The 18,099-nt window shown below is 35.7% G+C and overlaps 1 protein-coding gene across 9 annotated transcripts in view; it reads left to right on the top strand.

Annotated features, from left to right (window-relative positions):
• FRYL (FRY like transcription coactivator) overlaps window positions 1–18,099 on the top strand; it is a 162,078-nt gene that overhangs the window by 97,092 nt on the left and 46,887 nt on the right. For all 9 annotated transcript variants that reach the window (XM_014261370.2, XM_014261363.2, XM_088057017.1 and 6 more), the window contains 18 exons: window positions 837–1,074; window positions 1,698–1,883; window positions 1,973–2,059; window positions 2,810–3,078; window positions 3,488–3,683; window positions 4,639–4,763; window positions 6,904–6,961; window positions 8,347–8,438; window positions 8,772–8,944; window positions 9,336–9,496; window positions 10,007–10,117; window positions 11,003–11,157; window positions 11,388–11,487; window positions 12,588–12,756; window positions 13,525–13,784; window positions 14,951–15,091; window positions 16,287–16,455; window positions 17,543–17,627. In XM_014261370.2, coding sequence (XP_014116845.1) covers window positions 837–1,074; window positions 1,698–1,883; window positions 1,973–2,059; window positions 2,810–3,078; window positions 3,488–3,683; window positions 4,639–4,763; window positions 6,904–6,961; window positions 8,347–8,438; window positions 8,772–8,944; window positions 9,336–9,496; window positions 10,007–10,117; window positions 11,003–11,157; window positions 11,388–11,487; window positions 12,588–12,756; window positions 13,525–13,784; window positions 14,951–15,091; window positions 16,287–16,455; window positions 17,543–17,627 — 2,775 coding nt within the window. The remainder of the gene's footprint in view (window positions 1–836; window positions 1,075–1,697; window positions 1,884–1,972; window positions 2,060–2,809; window positions 3,079–3,487; window positions 3,684–4,638; window positions 4,764–6,903; window positions 6,962–8,346; window positions 8,439–8,771; window positions 8,945–9,335; window positions 9,497–10,006; window positions 10,118–11,002; window positions 11,158–11,387; window positions 11,488–12,587; window positions 12,757–13,524; window positions 13,785–14,950; window positions 15,092–16,286; window positions 16,456–17,542; window positions 17,628–18,099) is intronic.

Genomic DNA, 18,099 nt, shown 5'->3' with positions numbered 1-18,099 from the left:
GTGGATGTTCTTTTTTAAATGCTGCGTGTGCACAATTGTCAGTGCACTCACTATGCAGTGTGAGTCACTGAATGCAGACTCTGTCCTTGCTGCTTCTGCCAACCTTCTGCAGTTGGTCAGGTTTTACTGGCCATAGTAGCAGGAGGTAAATTTATCCTGCAGACCTTGCACTTATTTTTAGAGAGAGTATTTTGAGAAGTAGGAATTTATTTCTGTTGCTTTGGATTTTTGAACTTGTTTTATCTTTTCGTTACTGCTATACTTATTTTTCTAAGTCTCTTTCTTCAGCATTTAAAGTAATATAAAAACCATGAAAGTATTAAGTAATAATATTATACTGGGATGGGTGTCTTTTACCATAGCAGGCTTAGACAGAGTTTTAAGTATATGTGCAAAGGATTTTTTGGTGAATTTTTTCTCATATCCAAGAAAATCTCCTTTAACTGCAAAACTAATGTGTTATGTTCAATTTTAATTTGAAGAAAATAGCCTATACATCAGAGGGTGCTGGTCTGCTGAGCTCTAGGGTGGCTGCTCAGATGCATGCTAAGATGCACTTTTGTTAAACACTTGATGGTCTCTTTTGAACGCAGTTTACTTGCGTTTTGTGAAACCTTGCATTATTTTACTATAGTAGAAGTGCCTTCTGTTACTAGCCAGTTTCAGGTTTATTAATACAGAAAATTAATCTCTATGAAACTTTTCTACATTGCACAGTAAAGAGGGAAGCGTATACACCAAACTTTAAATGATAAAGGCTGGTTAAGAGTATGCCTATCTAGGATGATGATTTTTCTAAATCATTAATACTAATCATTAGTATTTTTTCTAAACAGGTTGACAATTCATATGGATGAAGAACTTCGTGCCTTGGCTTTCAATACACTCCAAGCTTTAATGCTTGATTTTCCAGATTGGCGGGAAGATGTTCTTTCAGGATTTGTATATTTTATTGTGCGTGAAGTGACTGACATCCACCCAACACTTCTTGACAATGCAGTAAAAATGTTAGTGCAGCTCATAAATCAGTGGAAACAAGCAGCCCAAATGCACAATAAAACCCAGGATTCTCAGGTATATATGTATAAAATCCTTTGATGTTGAAACATACTTGGAATCTACATACAAATTTAGTAGTGGACTTCACTGGTTTTGTTAAGTAATAAAAATTCAGCTAAGTTCCTTACAGTGCTTGAAGACTTTTAGATCTCTTATTTTAAATCAACACTTTTATCAAACGAAAATTAGTCTCAAATTATTAAGTATTACCTAAACACTAATTCATGACCACATTTTGCTTAACATTGTAGGTCACCATGTGTAACTGGAAATATGTAGAAGTTATTGAACAGTGGAACTAAACCCACCATTTTTTACTAGCCATTAGAAAGGGTTCTAGTAATTTAATATCATAGTCTTTTACAAAAGAGTGCTTGAGGTTTTTTTAATTTTGCTCTCATTGCATCCTCTTGTGAGAAAGTGAAATAAAGATAATCATGTGGTATTTGTTTGGATTAACTTCAGAGAGGTAATAAAAAATGAATTTACTATTATGTCATTCTCATAATGCAAAATTTGACTAGTAGCCAAAAATCTAAATATTTTAGGATTAAATCTGCCATCGCCAATAATGGAACTATATCTTAGTTGTGTTTATTTTTTCTTAATTTGCTTAACTTCTATGATGTTTTGCTTAGCGTGGTGTATCCAATGGAGCTGCCCATACTCTGCCCCTGGAGAGGAGCCCTTATTCCAGTGTATTTCATGTGGTGGAAGGCTTTGCTTTGGTCATCCTTTGCAGCACAAGGCCTGCCACCAGGCGATTAGCTGTCAGCGTTCTCAGAGAAATAAGGGCCTTGTTCACTCTTCTAGAAATTTCAAAGGTAAGAGTTCATGACCTGTTCCTAGGCTGCCTGGTAAAACTGCTTTTATTTTGTCATTCTTTGAGCTTGATGTGCTTTGTGTTTTGTAGAGTGATGACGAGTTGGCTATAGATGTAATGGACAGGCTAAGTGCTACTATCCTGGAGAGTTTCATACATCTCACTGGGGCTGACCAGGTAGGATGGTTTTTATGTAAAATTGCTTGTAAGATGAAGTAATTCTGCAAAGCTATGCCAAATAAATAGTATATATTTCAAATGGTATTGTCACTATGTTCATGCTAATTTTATCAGCAATTTATCACCACAAACAAAACGGCAAAAATCTGAGGAATTTTGTGATATTGACACCACCATTGTAAACTTTATGACTGATGATGTGTTGTTATCACCACCATATAAACACTGAGAGTTGTGTCTTTATCTATTTTTTCTCATCTTTCTCACAGACTGCAATTCCTTAAAAGCAAAAGGCACTGCTTTTTTCTGCAGTAATATAGTGTCATAACAGTCAGTGTGCCCTGTCTCCGTGATGAAAGCTGTAATAACTGTCAGTGAATAACAAATGAATTCCATACTTATGTATTTATCATAAACTCCTGAGTATCAAGGATTCTGATTTTAGTATTAGGAAACAAGCTGGAAATCAGTAGTAAGGCTTTTAGAGTACAAATCTTTTGGAAGAATTAAATTATTATGCATGAAAGGGTCTTTTTCTAGGATTTTCTATTTCCTAATACCAGTTTGTTTGCAAACAACATGTTTCTATAGCTGTTCACATTAAGAACTTCTGTAAACAGCCCCATAAATTACTTTTTTTATCTGTGGTTTTGACACTGATACTATATTAGATTTATAACAAAAGAGATTGTTGCTTAAAATACATGGATATTAAATATTGCCTCATTGTCTTTTCTATGCACACAGACTACTTTACTGTACTGTCCCAGTTCAATAGATTTACAAACTCTGGCTGACTGGAATTCCTCCCCAATCAGCCACCAGTTTGATGTGGTCAGTCCCTCACATATTTGGATATTTGCACATGTGACTCAAGGCCAAGATCCATGGATTATAAGCCTCTCAAGTTTCATGAAGCAGGAAAATCTTCCAAAACACTGCCCAACAGCTGTAAGCTATGCTTGGACTTTTGCTTATACAAGACTTCAGCTGCTGTCTCCACAAGTAGATATCAAGTAAGTTGATTTCTGAAGTAAATACAGTATATTGTATTATATTGAGTATTATTTCAAAAATTGTCATTATTGTTTCAGTGAGGTAACATACAAATTCTTGATATTGTCTGTGGATTTAATTCAGCTTTTTATAACAAAAAATTAAGCAGGTTTATCTGCATAAAACAGCATCTACATTAACATTAACTGATGCCTTTGGCCATATTATAGTTCAGCAGATTTGAATATAAAAGCATGCATTATTGATATACATGTCTGCTCTGAATAACTTATTCAGAGTTTACTATATTAACAATTTGGGAAGCAAGGGCATATGCATAATTTAAAAATAAATTCAGTTGAAAACCGAAGTAAAATGTGGTGAGCTTAATTTACTCTACTGAGCTATTCTCTTTCTCTTTTTTAATAGCAGCCCTATCAATGCAAAGAAAGTAAATACTACTACAAGCAGTGACTCCTATATTGGGCTCTGGAGAAACTACCTGATTCTTTGCTGCAGTGCAGCATCTTCTTCAAACTCCTCCACTTCCACAGGCTCTGTGAGATGTTCCCCTCCTGAGACGCTGGCGTCTACCCCAGACAGTGGTTATAGCATTGATTCAAGAGTAGGTTCTTTTAATGCATACTGTAAATAAATCTACATCTTACTGGAAACAGAAACATCAGAGGTGTTCTGTAGTAACTGTCATGATTAGAAATGGGTATCATTTATCTGAAAATACTTTAGGATACCTTTGTTTTTCATTTGTTTAGAATACTGTTTTAGTTTGCTTTTCCTAATCTGTGCTGCATATGATCTTAAAGTAAATCTAGTCACGTAATGAAAACATTTAGCAATCTCAAAATCTTATCTAGCAGTAACAAGGAAATGCTTTGTTTGCTGTTAAATGGTTGGTTTTGCTGTCATTAGACTTCTGCAGTTCTGAGCAAATAGCCTCTCACTTCAGTAACTGAAACAGGGACCTAATCGGGCATGATGTATCTTGTTATATTTTCCCAGGCACAAATAAATACTTTCCTGTCTGCCTTGCTTTATATCTGCAGATTATGGTTTTTTCCCCTCTTTGCTTCTTTTTGTTCATCTCCTTTTTGGCTTTCTGTAATAGGTACAGTAGACATTAATATAATTCATGGACTATGCAGTGGATTTTTGCAAAAACAGCCTGTTCCACTTGTTACAAAGATACTTTCCCTAAGTCTGAGAAACTAGACTGAAGGCTTTGTTGTCTTTGAGAATGTCTTGGGAATCTAAGGAGTTGGACACCAGAAATCTGTTTCTTCCCCAAGGAGGGCAGATACATTAACGTGCAAAGCATCTGTATACCCTGTTGTGCAATTCATTGTCATCTGACTATGAAAATTCAGCAATGCAAGAAATAGTTAATACTACTTTGCTATTTCAGAAAATCTTTTCCATGTCAAAGATAAATTTTACTTTTATCATTTTGAGTCACTGGTCCAGTGTGAGAAGACTGTGAAATTACAGCAGATGTTTTCATGTCACCACCTTGAGGTAACTACTTCATTGTGTTTTATTCTGTTTTGGTTTTTTTTTCTTAGATTATTGGCATTCCATCCCCTTCCTCCCTGTTCAAGCACATAGTTCCAATGATGCGCTCTGAGAGCATGGAAATTACAGAATCTCTTGTCCTGGGACTTGGCAGGACCAACCCAGGAGCTTTTAGGTAACTGTTGTGTTTCATCTATTTCTATGTTAATTGTTTACAAAGCTGGGGAATCGAAGCTCATTTTTTTCTTTTTTCTTTTTATTTATTTTTTACTTCTGTTTTTTCTTTTAAGGATTTTTAAAAAGCTGTGACAACTGATTCTCCTTGTCTTTTTTAGCATTTAGAGGCATGATAGAGTTTGTTAGAGATTTTAAGAAATTTCTGTATAGGTCATGCTTGCAAAAAGAAAAGTAAGTTAGTGGAAAGAGTAAGCAACTTATTGGTATTAAAAGCTACCCTTATCTGAAAGAACAGATTGTGTGAACTAATAACATTTGAAATGTTAATTAGAATCGAGTTTGTAGGAATTGATAAAATGTCCTTATTGGTACTGCCAATTACTCTTTATGAGGATGAATGAAGAGAAAGAACATCTGAGGGCAAGAAAACCTCCTGAGAAGGCCATCAGATATTCTCTGACAGCAGTCAATGTCTTACTATGAGAGTTATAAAATTGTACCATGCATAGCAACCAACCAACTCTGCTTCTGCAAAAGGAACCAGGGATTGCTAATACTGTTGGTTTTGAATAAGATGATGCTTCTCTCTAGTAACTTGTGTCCCATATTATCACAGATAAAAAGCCAATATTGAAACTAATGCCAGGTTCTCTGTTATCATATTCTGGTTTATATCCCTTGGTAATCTTATAATCTTATATAATATCTGACTTTATTTGCTACCAGGAGTAAAGCAAGCCTTCATACCATGATCCCAAAGAGCTGCTTAACAGCTCTGAAGTCTAGAAAATGCTTCCAGAGATAATTTTACCAGAAATCTTTGATTTCTGAATTAGCAACAACTCATCCAGCAAGTTAAAAAAAAACATCTGATCCTCATCTGTTTTATAGTTTCTGTATTTGGAATGTTGTTTGTTTTTTTTCTATGACTAGTTATTTTCTCTGTCCAGTGCATGTACTCACACCAGATGCTAGCTGTAGCCCACCTTTCACCATTGCTGCTCTGCACTGATTTGGTGTTTAGCTTTTGTGGTTTTACGCACTGTTCCTTCCCATTCAGGAACTTTCTCCATTATAGATTATATATATACTCAATCCATATAAATTTGTTAGAGTAGTAGTTTTGTTTTGTGTAAGTGATCATTAACTCTTCTATTTATCTCTTGATCTCCATTGTAAGCTGACCTTTTACTATATTTTAGCACAAAAAAGTTTTTTCCAAATTATTTTCTGGTTTTTCTATGTTTGAAAGAAAATATAGAATAATATCTAACAATGTTTAACTTGCAAATGAGTACACCACAATAGTTTGTGCAGCATTCTGGTCGCCTGGACCCATTCTCTGAAGGAGAAACTTTGCATGAGGTATCAGAGGAGTCAGTCATTTACCAAGAAAACTTGAAGTGGTCTATGCTTTTGATATATCTCAATTACAGCACCACAGGAAGTAGAAGAATATGTCCGCTCCAACAAATCTGGAGGCAGTAGTTACTATGTTAACAAATATGAAAGCAAACCAGATGTATTTTTACCTTAGTATTTTGTCTGCATGCTTCCATACTACTCATCTTCTTTCCCTGCCTCCTTTTTGAAGTCATAAGAGAATCTTAATTTGGCAGAAGGAACCAAGTAGTAATAAAGACTGTGGAGCTTCAAAACAAACAGGGAATCTAAGCATAGTGTCAAAACCTGTTTCAGTTTTCAAAGAGACTGGTCTGACTTCTGTTAGTGTATTGTTACTTAAAAAACAATATTAACAAGCGAATGCATCATAACAGGTGAAAGGGCATTGTCTGATAAGATGCCAACATCTTTTTCCCCCCTGATGATATCTGTTTGCACCATATGGCTTTGTTAAGCCCTTAATATGAAAATAAATGAAAATAATTTGTTATAGAAATAAGTCATAATACTTGGAGAATGCAAATTTAGGGATAATTGTTTAGACATTTATTTAATAATCTGCTTTAAATTAGAAAAATACCTTTCTAGGAAACTTCTATTTTAAAAGCTACAGGTAAAGAAGGAAAACCTGAGGGTGTTTTAACTTGTGATGTAACACTAGTTCCTGAGAAATATTTTTCAGTTAAGATGTTTATTTAATGTTTGTTTTTATCCTTTTAATTATTTTAATTCAGGGAACTAATAGAAGAATTACATCCTATAATTAAGGAAGCACTTGAAAGAAGGCCAGAGGTAATAAAATAATTTCCATTATACTCAGTACAGTTTTAACTGACTTCTCACAAAGAAGAAGTGTTAGTTATTTTCTTTAATTTGTGCATGTAAAAGCAGTCAATATAACAGAAAAAAAGGTGAAATGTTGCTTTTTTAAATGATTGTGAAGTGTTTACATTAGAGGAGCTTCATGTTTGAGCTCTTTTATTCCTGTATCAGATATTTTATTTCAAATGAGGATAAGATACAGTAACCTTTTCCACATTCTTTTAATTTCTTTAACCTAAAAATCGTTTAACACAGTTGCTACTTAGTTATATGAACAGTGACATTCCCACAATTCATGGTACCTATGACATAGAATTGAGTTTTACTGTCCACCTACTTTGTTGGGGTTTGGTGGTGGTAGCTTTTAGTGAAAAAAGTCACCTGACTGCTCTAATGAAAATGATGGAAAGGAACAGCACTTCTGTTTCAAAATGTTCCTGCACTGTAGTGTTTTGTGTCAGGCTTGCATACAAATCATAGAATGTTTTGGTTTGCAAGGGACCTTTAAAAGTTACCTAGTCCACCCACCCTGAAATGAGCAGGACCATCTTCAGCTACATCAGATTTCTCAGAGCTCCATCAACCTCACCTTGAATGTTTCCACTGATGGAGCATCATCTCTCACCTCTCTGGGAAACCTGTTCCAGACTTTCACCACCCTCATCATAAAAAGTGTCATTTTTATATCTAGTCTAAATCTACCCACTTCTAGTTTAAAACCAGTGCCCCTTGTTGTATCACAACGGGTCCTGCTAAAACGTTTGTCCCCATTATTCTTACAAGCCCCTTTTAAGCACTAAAAGGTCACAGTGAGGTCTCCCTGGACCCTTCTCTTCTCCAGGCTGAGCCCTAGCTCTCGCAGCTTCTCTTCACATGAGAGGTGCTCCAGCCCTCTGTTCATTTTTGCAACCCTTATCTGGACCCACTCCAATATGCCCATGTCCTTCCTGTGCTTGTGTGGACCCCAGAAGGCAGTACTCCAGGAGGGCTGTCATGAGAGTGGAACAGAGAGACAGAATCACCTCCCTCAAAACATGTAGGAAGACTGCCTTTCACACTTCATTGTTTAATATGTTGTCACTTATAGTGGCAAGAGACTGACAACAGCCATGATCTGGATAATACATGTAATAGCAAACCTGCTGTATCTCAGAGCTGCAACAGGGGAAATGTTTGTTCACTGTCTGGTTTATTAAACTTTTTAGCAGTTTTGGGAACTTACCTTAAAAGGTTGGCGCCTTTGATAACAGGTGCCAGTTGTAGTACAGATATAATAGTGCTTTCATATTCTACTCTGGTTTTGTACTTAGTTTTTCCTCTGCTTCATTTAATTTTGTGTTTCCTCTGATGGACAGAACATGAAACGACGCAGGCGTCGAGATATTTTACGAGTACAACTAGTACGAATATTTGAACTGTTGGCAGATGCTGGCGTCATTAGTCACAGGTAGGGGCAGCACGGATGAGAAGTTGTCGGTGTTTGTGAATTGTCACTGATGTATTTATGACTCACTATAACAAGCATGCAGAATTCATCAGTGACTTTCAGTATACTACTAAATAAATAGACACAGGTTTATGAAACTCAGAATTTTGCTGGCTTTATAATCCTTCTCACTCCCATGTTCTTTGTCACTGTTCTGTGTTTTATTACTTTGAATTAAGTATTTGCAGTGATGAGGGTATAGGGTTTTTTTAAAGATAAAAAAATAATGGTTTTCAAACATTGTATGTAATTACTGTGCTTTTTTGATTTTCTAAATTTATTTTATTTGTTCAGTGCAAGTGGTGGCCTTGATAATGAAACACATTCCCTCAACAACACTTTACTTGAGTATGTTGATCTAACAAGACAACTCCTAGAAGCAGAAAATGAAAAGGATTCTGATACATTGAAAGATATTCGATGCCATTTTAGTGCCTTAGTGGCAAATATCATACAAAATGTTCCAGGTATGTAAAAATGTCACTTCTGATTACTCTATTTAATATGCAGTACATTTAAAAAAAACAAAACCAACCAAACTGAACCTAAATAAAAAGGCACTTCTTATCTGAACTTTCAGAATACTTTTATTAATATAATTTGTGACATCAGTTTTGAGTATAACTTTAGCAGTATGAGTTTTTAAGTGAGATTTCTGGTGCTGTTTGGCAGAGTCTTGTTGATTGTCTATGTATTTGAGTTCTCTGGACTAATAAGTAGCCTATTCTTGTACACTACTGGCGTTAAACAGGATGATAGGCATTATGGTGTTAAAATAATAGTGGTTCTGTTTGTGTTACATGCTTTATCTTGAAGAATTACAAGAGGAGTATGTATAACTGTGGGGTTTTCTTACAGTACACCAGAGAAGAAGTGTCTTTCCACAGCAGAGTCTACGCCACAGTCTATTTATGCTGTTCAGTCATTGGGCAGGTCCTTTTAGTATCATGTTTACTCCCCTGGACAGATACAGTGATAGAAACATGCGAATAAACAGACACCAATACTGTGCATTAAAGGTATTTTAACATTTTTGAATTTTGGAAATAGATTTTTATGTCAACATGATGCAAATTTTAACATTTGGGCTTTTTAGATGTGGTTTTCACATCCGGGTTTTGGCACCTTTTTATTCCTTCCGTGTATTTATAACAGTTCAGCTTTTCCCATACTGTAGTTATTGCATTTGCTATGGAATTTTCTTACGATTACTACTAAATGTTCATTTCCTGTGACTTTAGTTCTCATTTGCTTAAGTTAAAAGCTTTCATCTAAATGTACATTATCAATGAGACTGGTGTATTAACTCTTCAATATGTCAGCATTTTAGTATTGACCCTTCCTTGTATTTGAAATATGAGAAAAATATGATTTAGTAATTTCTTGAATAAAATATTAGGCATTTTTATTACCCTTGGTCCTCCTCTCTTAATAGCTTGGAATTCAGTTATCTGATATTTTAATGGACTGAGTAGAAGCACTTCCTGTATGTGAGTTATTAAAATGTGTTTTTCAATTGCTTTCCAAAGGCTATGTCTGCTGTACTGTGTTGTGGCCCTGTTGCAGACAATGTTGGGCTTTCATCTGATGGGTATTTATACAAATGGCTGGATAATATTTTGGATTCACAAGATAAAAAGGTAATACAGGCAATGTCAATGTCACTTTGCAACCATCAGTGCCTTCAAATACATGTTTCAGTGAGTTTGCAGACAGTAGAGCCCGTATGTTCTATTCTAGCTCAAAGCTGTTTAACTAGCGCAGGGTTTTGCACTATCCTTCATGTGTACTCACCCTGTTAAGGAAGGCGGTCCCTAATCATAGTGTAAGAACAGAGAAACAGAATGGAAGAGGAAAGGATAAGGAGTGAAGCACTGTATATTGTTTATGAACTGAACCATGTGAAGTTGTAGTAGTAAGTCAGGTGTTCCACTAATTTAAAGGGGATGAGATTTTGAACATGAGATCTTGTGAGACTGTAGAGTTCCTTGGGGTCCTTTGGAGTTAGTAAGAACAAACTTTTCATCTAAACAGTAAGGCAAGCTTTAAAGGTAGAACCTCTATTGCCTTATAATGTTAGGACTACAAAAAGTACAGCTCCTGTGGGCTACTTTGATTCCAGGGAAGGTGCAAGTCTCCATGCAGCTCTATCCCTTGTATCCCACTAGAATTCCTGCTTGTATTTAAATGCTTCTTTGTATCTAGTGATTTCAGGACAGTGTTTCAGTGCAAGACATAAAAATGGTAAATAGCTCAAACTAGCCTTGGAACTGAAGGGAAAAACGTGTCAGTAGGGCTCTAGTTATTTGTGTCAATGATTTATGACTGTGTGCATGTTGAACAGTAAAAAGTGTGACAGAATTACCTTCTGTTACTTTAGGCTATGGTGTCATTGGTTTTGGATGGAACAGATTCTATGTTCTCAAAGGTTTCAGGTTTTTTAAATATTTATTTCCCTATTTTATGCCATTTTTTAAGTTGGTCTTTTTTTCTACATTTTTAAATACATATTTACTCTTCCCTAGGTTCACCAGCTAGGCTGCGAGGCAGTCATGCTGCTCTTGGAACTCAATCCTGACCAGAGTAACCTCATGTACTGGGCCGTTGACCGGTGTTATACAGGTTCCAAGCGGGTAGCAGCTGGCTGCTTTAAAGCCATAGCCAGCGTGTTCCAAAACAGGTACTACAGCATTTTTCAAAACTTTAAAACTTCCATGTTCAGAGTGTGCTTTCATGTAGAGCTGTGGGTTTTGCTTCCATAGAGAGAAAATCACCTCTGTGTGTGTTACTAGAGAAACTTCTCAAAATGTTATTCTATCCTCTATCATATTCCTTGTAAATTAAACTTAAATAAATTCAAATCTTAGAAAAACAAATTTTACTTTTTTCATACTTGCCATTTTTTCCTAGGGATTACCAGTGTGATACAGTGACCCTCCTGAATCTGATACTATTTAAAGCAGCTGATTCTACTAGGGCTATCTATGAAGTTGCTATGCAACTGTTGCAGGTTTGTAAGCTAATTCTGATTATTATTTTTTTCTTTTAGAGTAAGAATTGTCCTATATATTAAAAAAAAGTCTGGTTTTGCTTGGTTGTCTTTAGTAATGAAATACAACGTGGTTTTTTTTTCTTCGCTATTTTAGTACATAGTTAAGCCAGATCCTTACCTGGCACAAATAGAATTCCCTGAAAGTCTGTCTGTTTCCATGCACTGAAGACCTGTATTTTCATAATACCTGCTTTTTCAAGGAACAACCTAAATCAGGAATCTCTTGATTTGGCCCTGAAAGAGAGTGATACATAGCTCCATTTGTACAAATGTAACTCAGAGAGAAGCAAATTGCTTCCCAAGCCTTCACTGTCTGCTGGGGTAGCAGACAGATTTCCGATTTTTGCACATTTGCCAAACATTATTTCATCTGTTTGTGTGGAGAGATGACAGTGAAAATCTTGTTAACCATTTAATTTATTTCTGCATATTCCTTTCTGAGGTCATTTAGGGGTTAGCTTAAGGCAGCATTAGTGTTTAAAAAACTGTGCTGATAGTAGCTCAGACCTTAAGTCTTGGAGTTTTTTCCTAAGGTTTTTGTTGTCAGCTAAATTCAACAGTGTAGTCATCACTGAAGTCGCACCCTTATTGATACATCATTCCCATCTTTCTTCTCAAGTGAACACTGCTTCTTAAGATCAGACCAAATAGATTTTTAAAGTATCAGAGTGCTTTAGCCTCCTGCTGCATCTCTACCACATCAAAGATTGTGTTGTTCTTCTCCATGTCTCATAGACGAGCAAAAATTGGTATTGTTTGGAAATGTAAATGTTAAATAACATTTTGCATTTCATTATAGGTAAATTTGTATTTAAGATGATATTTTGTGAAAGCAGATTTTGGAACTTTATTGCTGGAAACTCATCGAGTGGACTGTATCTTAGCTGGTCTTCTGTTAATTTACCAACGTGTTAGCAAATGCTGTAGGTGTATGGAGATCTGCATAGATAAGAAACATTAAATGAGAGTAGATACATTAACTTAAGAAGTGACTTTTATATAAAAATTTCTACAGTAGCTCTATTCTTGGCTTCAAATTCTGAACATTACTGTTGCAGATTTTGGAACCAAAGATGTTCCGTTATGCTCACAAACTGGAAGTTCAGCGGATGGATGGGGTTTTGGGACAGCCTTCTCCTTTACCACATTTGTATTCTATGTCATATTATCAACTGTCAGAAGAATTAGCAAGGACTTATCCTGAACTGACCCTTGCCATCTTCTCAGGTATGATTTTAAAACAAAACAAAAAACTTCATCAAGTCAAAAGCATTGTACAAAATGTGTCATTCTTATTTTTCAATAATTGATTTATATGTAATTCACTAAAATCAGGACAACAACATCGTCATATCAAATAGAGACAAAAAAAGTGACAGTTTTTGTTCATTTGTGTTTGAAATGTTTTCAAGATGAAGGAGCATGAATCAGAAATATTTTTACTGACTTTCTAGTAAACATGGAAAATCACATTATAAAAATAATCTGCAATTGTTTTTTAAAATCACTTTCATTGTTCTTTCTAGTGTGCTATTTACTGTGGATTGCTTAAATACTTTGTTCTGTAGCATTTTTAAACAATTGCAGAATAACCTCTTACATAAATGTAAAAAAACCAAAACTACTAGGACTAATGTCAGGAAAAAAAAAAATTAAGTGTTTTTTGCCAAATTTGTACATTTTTTATGCCACAGGTTTTTCAGTTCCCTCCTTCAATTAGAGGAATGTATGTACACACATATATATATGTATGTACATACTAATGTGATTTCTTCAACATACTGTTTGTCAGCAGTTTCTTCAGTTAGCTCTGTTGAAGACTGTGGACTTTATCATTATGAAATGGCACTAGTCAGCTAACCTAAAAATAATTGCATCTGTATCTGCATTACATTATATCAGTGTGGTGTGCTGGGCTCATGGTTATTGTTATCACCGAGCCAGTTCTCATTATTGGTTTGGAACTCATGTATGTACCTAATTTTTAACTGGCAGAAGTAAGTCAGAGAATCCAAACGGCTCACCCAGCTGGGAGACAGGTGATGCTGCATTATCTGCTGCCATGGATGAACAATATTGAGTTGGTAGATTTGAAACCTTTGCCAAGCATTCGCCGGCAAGATGAAGATGATGAAGATTCTTTGAAAGACAGAGAAATGATGGTGAACAGTAGACGATGGCTGCGAGGAGAAGGCTGGGGATCACCACAGGCTACAGCTATGGTTCTGAACAATCTGATGTACATGACTGCAAAGGTAAAATTAATTACTTAGGTGCTTACCTTGTTTCAGTGGATTGTTCTGTTTAGAATGCAAGACAACACTGTTCAGAGATACTATGTCACCAAGCTTTCAAGAGTTACTCATCATGTTTGTGGAGGTGCTTTGTGTACCCAAACTATACACTATGGTTTTAAGGTATTTGAAGAAATATGTAATATGTAACATAAATCTTACTGTAATTGTTATGTATAGTAACAGTATGTAACTGATGGTTTGCAATATAGATGTCTAGCTGGATAGAGAATACCAAACTGCCTGTATACTTATGATCTCAAAGTGGAGTTTTGGACCTTGTCTTGGTTGACTCTCCTTCCTATCTTAGCTACTTCCAACAGAGAAGAAATATTGCTCACATGCAATGCTCCTGACGGTTCTTATTAACTCTTATTATATGAGAATCCTACTGATGAGAGCTCATGTTTTGAACTATTAAAAGTTCTTCTCAATGTGTGTGGTCCATGGAGTTTTATTCAGTACTGTCAGCAACGACTGGGTCTCTGTTAAATTTCACAGAATTGCTAGAGTTGAAAGGGAGCTCTGGAGATCATCAGGACCAACCCCCTTGCCAAGACAGGGTCACCCTGAGCCTGTTACACAGGAACTTGTCTAGGTTCCAGAGAAGGAGGCTTCACAAACTCCCTCAACAGCCTATTCCTGTGCTCTGCCATCCTCAATGGAAAGAAATTCTTCTTCATATTGAGGTGGAACTTCTTGTGTTTTAGTGTATGCCCACTGCTGTTCATCCTGTTACTGGTCACTGCCAAAAAGAGTCTGGCACCAACCATCTCCTTGGCCTTTGAGATATTAATATGCATTAATAAGACCCCCTTTAGTCTTCTCTAGACTAAAAAGGCCCAGCTTCCTCAGTCTAATGTATTATATATCAATAAAATATATAGCATGTACACATGTCTTCAGATAAGTTTTTATACATTTATATCTATAAAAGAAAATAGCTATTTCCAGAATATGTTTTTAAAAATATGCCTTTGTGAAGGCATCATTCTGGAGCATTAAAAAGGCAACAGTTTCCTACAGGATTTATGTTTCTTTTTTCTAGAGCCTGTTTCACTTGATCACTTCTGAGTACAGTGTTTTCTGATAGAGTTTTCAGGACACACATTTATTTTGTTTTCTAGTATGGTGATGAAGTGGCTTGGTCAGAGATAGAAAATGTCTGGACTACTTTGGCAGACAGCTGGCCAAAGAATCTGAAAATAATTTTGCACTTCTTGATCAGTATTTGTGGAGTGAACAGCGAACCCAGCCTTTTGCCTTATGTGAGTATGTACAGATCTCTCATTGGTGCTTATTGATATTTTAAAAATTAGTAGTATGTCTAGCAGCAAAGATCGCAAAACAAAAACGTGAGATAGGATTTATGGCATCAAAATCTCCACACAGTGTTTTATGACCACTAATACTATGAACAAATCAAATTCAATTCTTTTGTTAGCATTACTTTGGACATCTATGTCAAAATTACAGAATCAATTTGTCAATAAATTAAATCAATTAATTTGTCATTCATGGAATGGACTTCAGAAGGGAAATTAATGAGAGAGGGTATCTCACCTTAAAGATTGCTGAGGCTTCCTTAAGACAACTTACTGATTTGCTGAGGGCGATTAGTCTGAAACAGTCCACTAGCTGTCTTACCAGTTATGAGCTGTCAAAATTCAGGACTATATGAAGACCATAGACCATATTTAATGATTAAATATTAAAAAATGTAAAAAAGTTACTAAAATTCTACATATGTCTTAGCATTTTATTTTCCTTTGTCATAAAAAAGAAATCTTAAGATAGATTTAGATTAATAAGATAATCTTTGATAAACTTGGATTAATTTTATTATGAGTACACACTAAACAATTTTTCCCATGCTATAATTTAGTATATTCCTAAAAAGCAGACAGATAATACCAGGGAAATAAAGTACCAGTTATACTCTGTAGAGCATCATTCTTTCATGACCAAGTATTATACCAAAATATCCCCACCAACCATCCCAAGAACCATCAGAACCAATATTATTTTACGTGAAAGTGTATGTGAGAGCACTGCAGGATAGCATGAAGAAAAATATGATAACTGCAGTAAAATAAATAGTATAGAACAGAACTGTGAAATACAAAAAAGAAATTACATCAGAATACATTGATTCCAGTATTGATCTCAGGTGCTGCTAGAAGCTTTGTAAGAAAATCTTCTGCTTAAATAATTTTCAGAAGACATACTCTCAAGCTTTTTTGTCGGAAGACTGGAACTCAGATTTACTTTCTTACTGTTGTGATATGTTTCCCATGCTTGCTGCTATTGACGGCTGGAGAAGCAACTTTGGTTGCTTTTAGAACTAGACTAAGTCTCGTGTATCCTCGCAGTGCAGGTAGATACTAATTGTAACAAGTTGTGGTATTCTAATCTCTAAGTATAAATATAAACATATATTTTTTATTTTTTTTTTAATGGCAGGTAAAGAAAGTCATTGTTTATTTGGGTAGAGACAAAACAATGCAACTACTAGAAGAGCTGGTGAGTGAACTTCAGCTTACAGATCCTGTCAGTTCAGGAGTCACCCATATGGATAATCCACCTTATTATCGCATTACATCCAGTTACAAAATCCCTTCTGTCACTTCAGGTAAGCATTTACTATCTTAACTAACTTCAACTGTTATTATTGTCAATTATAAACATGCTGCTATCAATCAGTTATTCTTCTGGGGTGCATTTGCAAATATTCAATAGGAGTGCAAGGTTCTGTTTCTAAAAATAATTTAAGCTCTGTTACAGACACAAACTGCATCCATTGGAACTGTTTCAAGAGGATTTAAGTTCATTTACTTGAGAAAATTTCTATAGTAATTGTTAACAATAGATCAATCATCAAAAAAAGCCCAAAGTGCTGAAAATACCAGAAGTGTCTACTTCATGCTTCAATCGAAGAACATACAGAGTAGTGTGGGGAAAAGTGGTCTTGCTTTAGTGGAGTATCCATCTGTCAAATTTAGCTGCAAAAGACTCAGATGGATGTGGGGAGGGTATCTAAGCAAGGCCTTAACTTTTGTGGTGCAAATTTGTCAATATTATGAAGCAGCCTGGACCTGTTATGTGGTGTAATCTGGATCACAAGGTGAATGCATTTTCACTTGTTCTTGAAAGTGTTTAAAAAATGTGAAAAAAATTCTGAGGCTCTTGTACTTAATTTAATTTAGAATAGCAAAGGCTGGAAGGGTACAAAATCACTTCCAGCTGTGGCTGTCAGTTCAGCATGATGCTTGCAAATTTCTCCTAAAAGAAAATTTTTAAAAGCTTCACCACAGGCTATTAGGTTTTAATCCTTAATCTGTTTGTGGTTTGAATTAACTGGATAACAACGTCCAGCTACATTTTACAGACTACTATGAGGTGTATAATACAGGAAAAAAGGCAATAGGTCTCTAGGTATAGCTTAAAGAACTTTCTTCTTAATTTACATTGAAGAGTTAGAGATTCCTGGAATAGATTATTTTTACTTTTTCCTGTTATTAAAATTATGGTAGCAGCTCACAATCCTTTATTGCATGAGAAAGTAGTTTGTATGGCTCAGTTTGTATTTGTGCCAGTTGCTGTAGAATAAACCTGATTAGGGCTCTGGGCAAGGAGCAGTAAATAAGGGTGATGGTGTAGTGCTTAAGACTACTTTTCCTTTTAATTGACCAACCTTCTCCCTTGTCCATAATTCACAGGTACCACTTCTAGTAGCAATACAATGGTGGCTCCCACAGATGGCAACCCTGACAGTAAACACATGAAAGACAGTATTGAAGAGAAGTAAGTATCTCCTCAAAGAGCAGTTATTAGTTGAATTACAAGAATTCCTGCTAGGTACTATAAATACTCCCATCTCAGCAGCTCCAGGTATGTCTACATTGCAGGGATTACACTCCATGTAATGTCATGCATGTCAACAGAACTGGAATACTATTTGGGATTAACAGCAGCAGCCTCAATTGTAGTTTGAACTCGATTGCAGGTCAGGCATTGTATTGGTACAGCTATGTTGTTGGTGGTGCCTAAAGTAGCTACTATTACACTGGACTGTGTATATGTTCACATAGGAGCAATTGTACTTTAAAGTGGGGTTGGTAAGACACTGGAGCACATTGCCCAGAGAAGTGGATGCCCCATCTCTGGAAGTGTTCAAGGCCAGGCTGGATAGGGCTCTGAGCAACCTCGTCTAGTGGAAGGTGTTCCTGCCCATGGCAGAGGGTTGGAACCAGATTATCTTTAAGGTCCCTTCCAA

Source organism: Pseudopodoces humilis, chromosome 6 (genome assembly GCF_049639895.1).
Source record: "Pseudopodoces humilis isolate 2021_Gansu_Grassland_sample_001 chromosome 6, ASM4963989v1, whole genome shotgun sequence".
In the NCBI taxonomy this organism is placed as follows: Eukaryota; Metazoa; Chordata; class Aves; order Passeriformes; family Paridae; genus Pseudopodoces; species Pseudopodoces humilis.
Note: the sequence above shows the minus strand (reverse complement) of the source record. Positions and strands in the feature narration are given on the sequence as shown.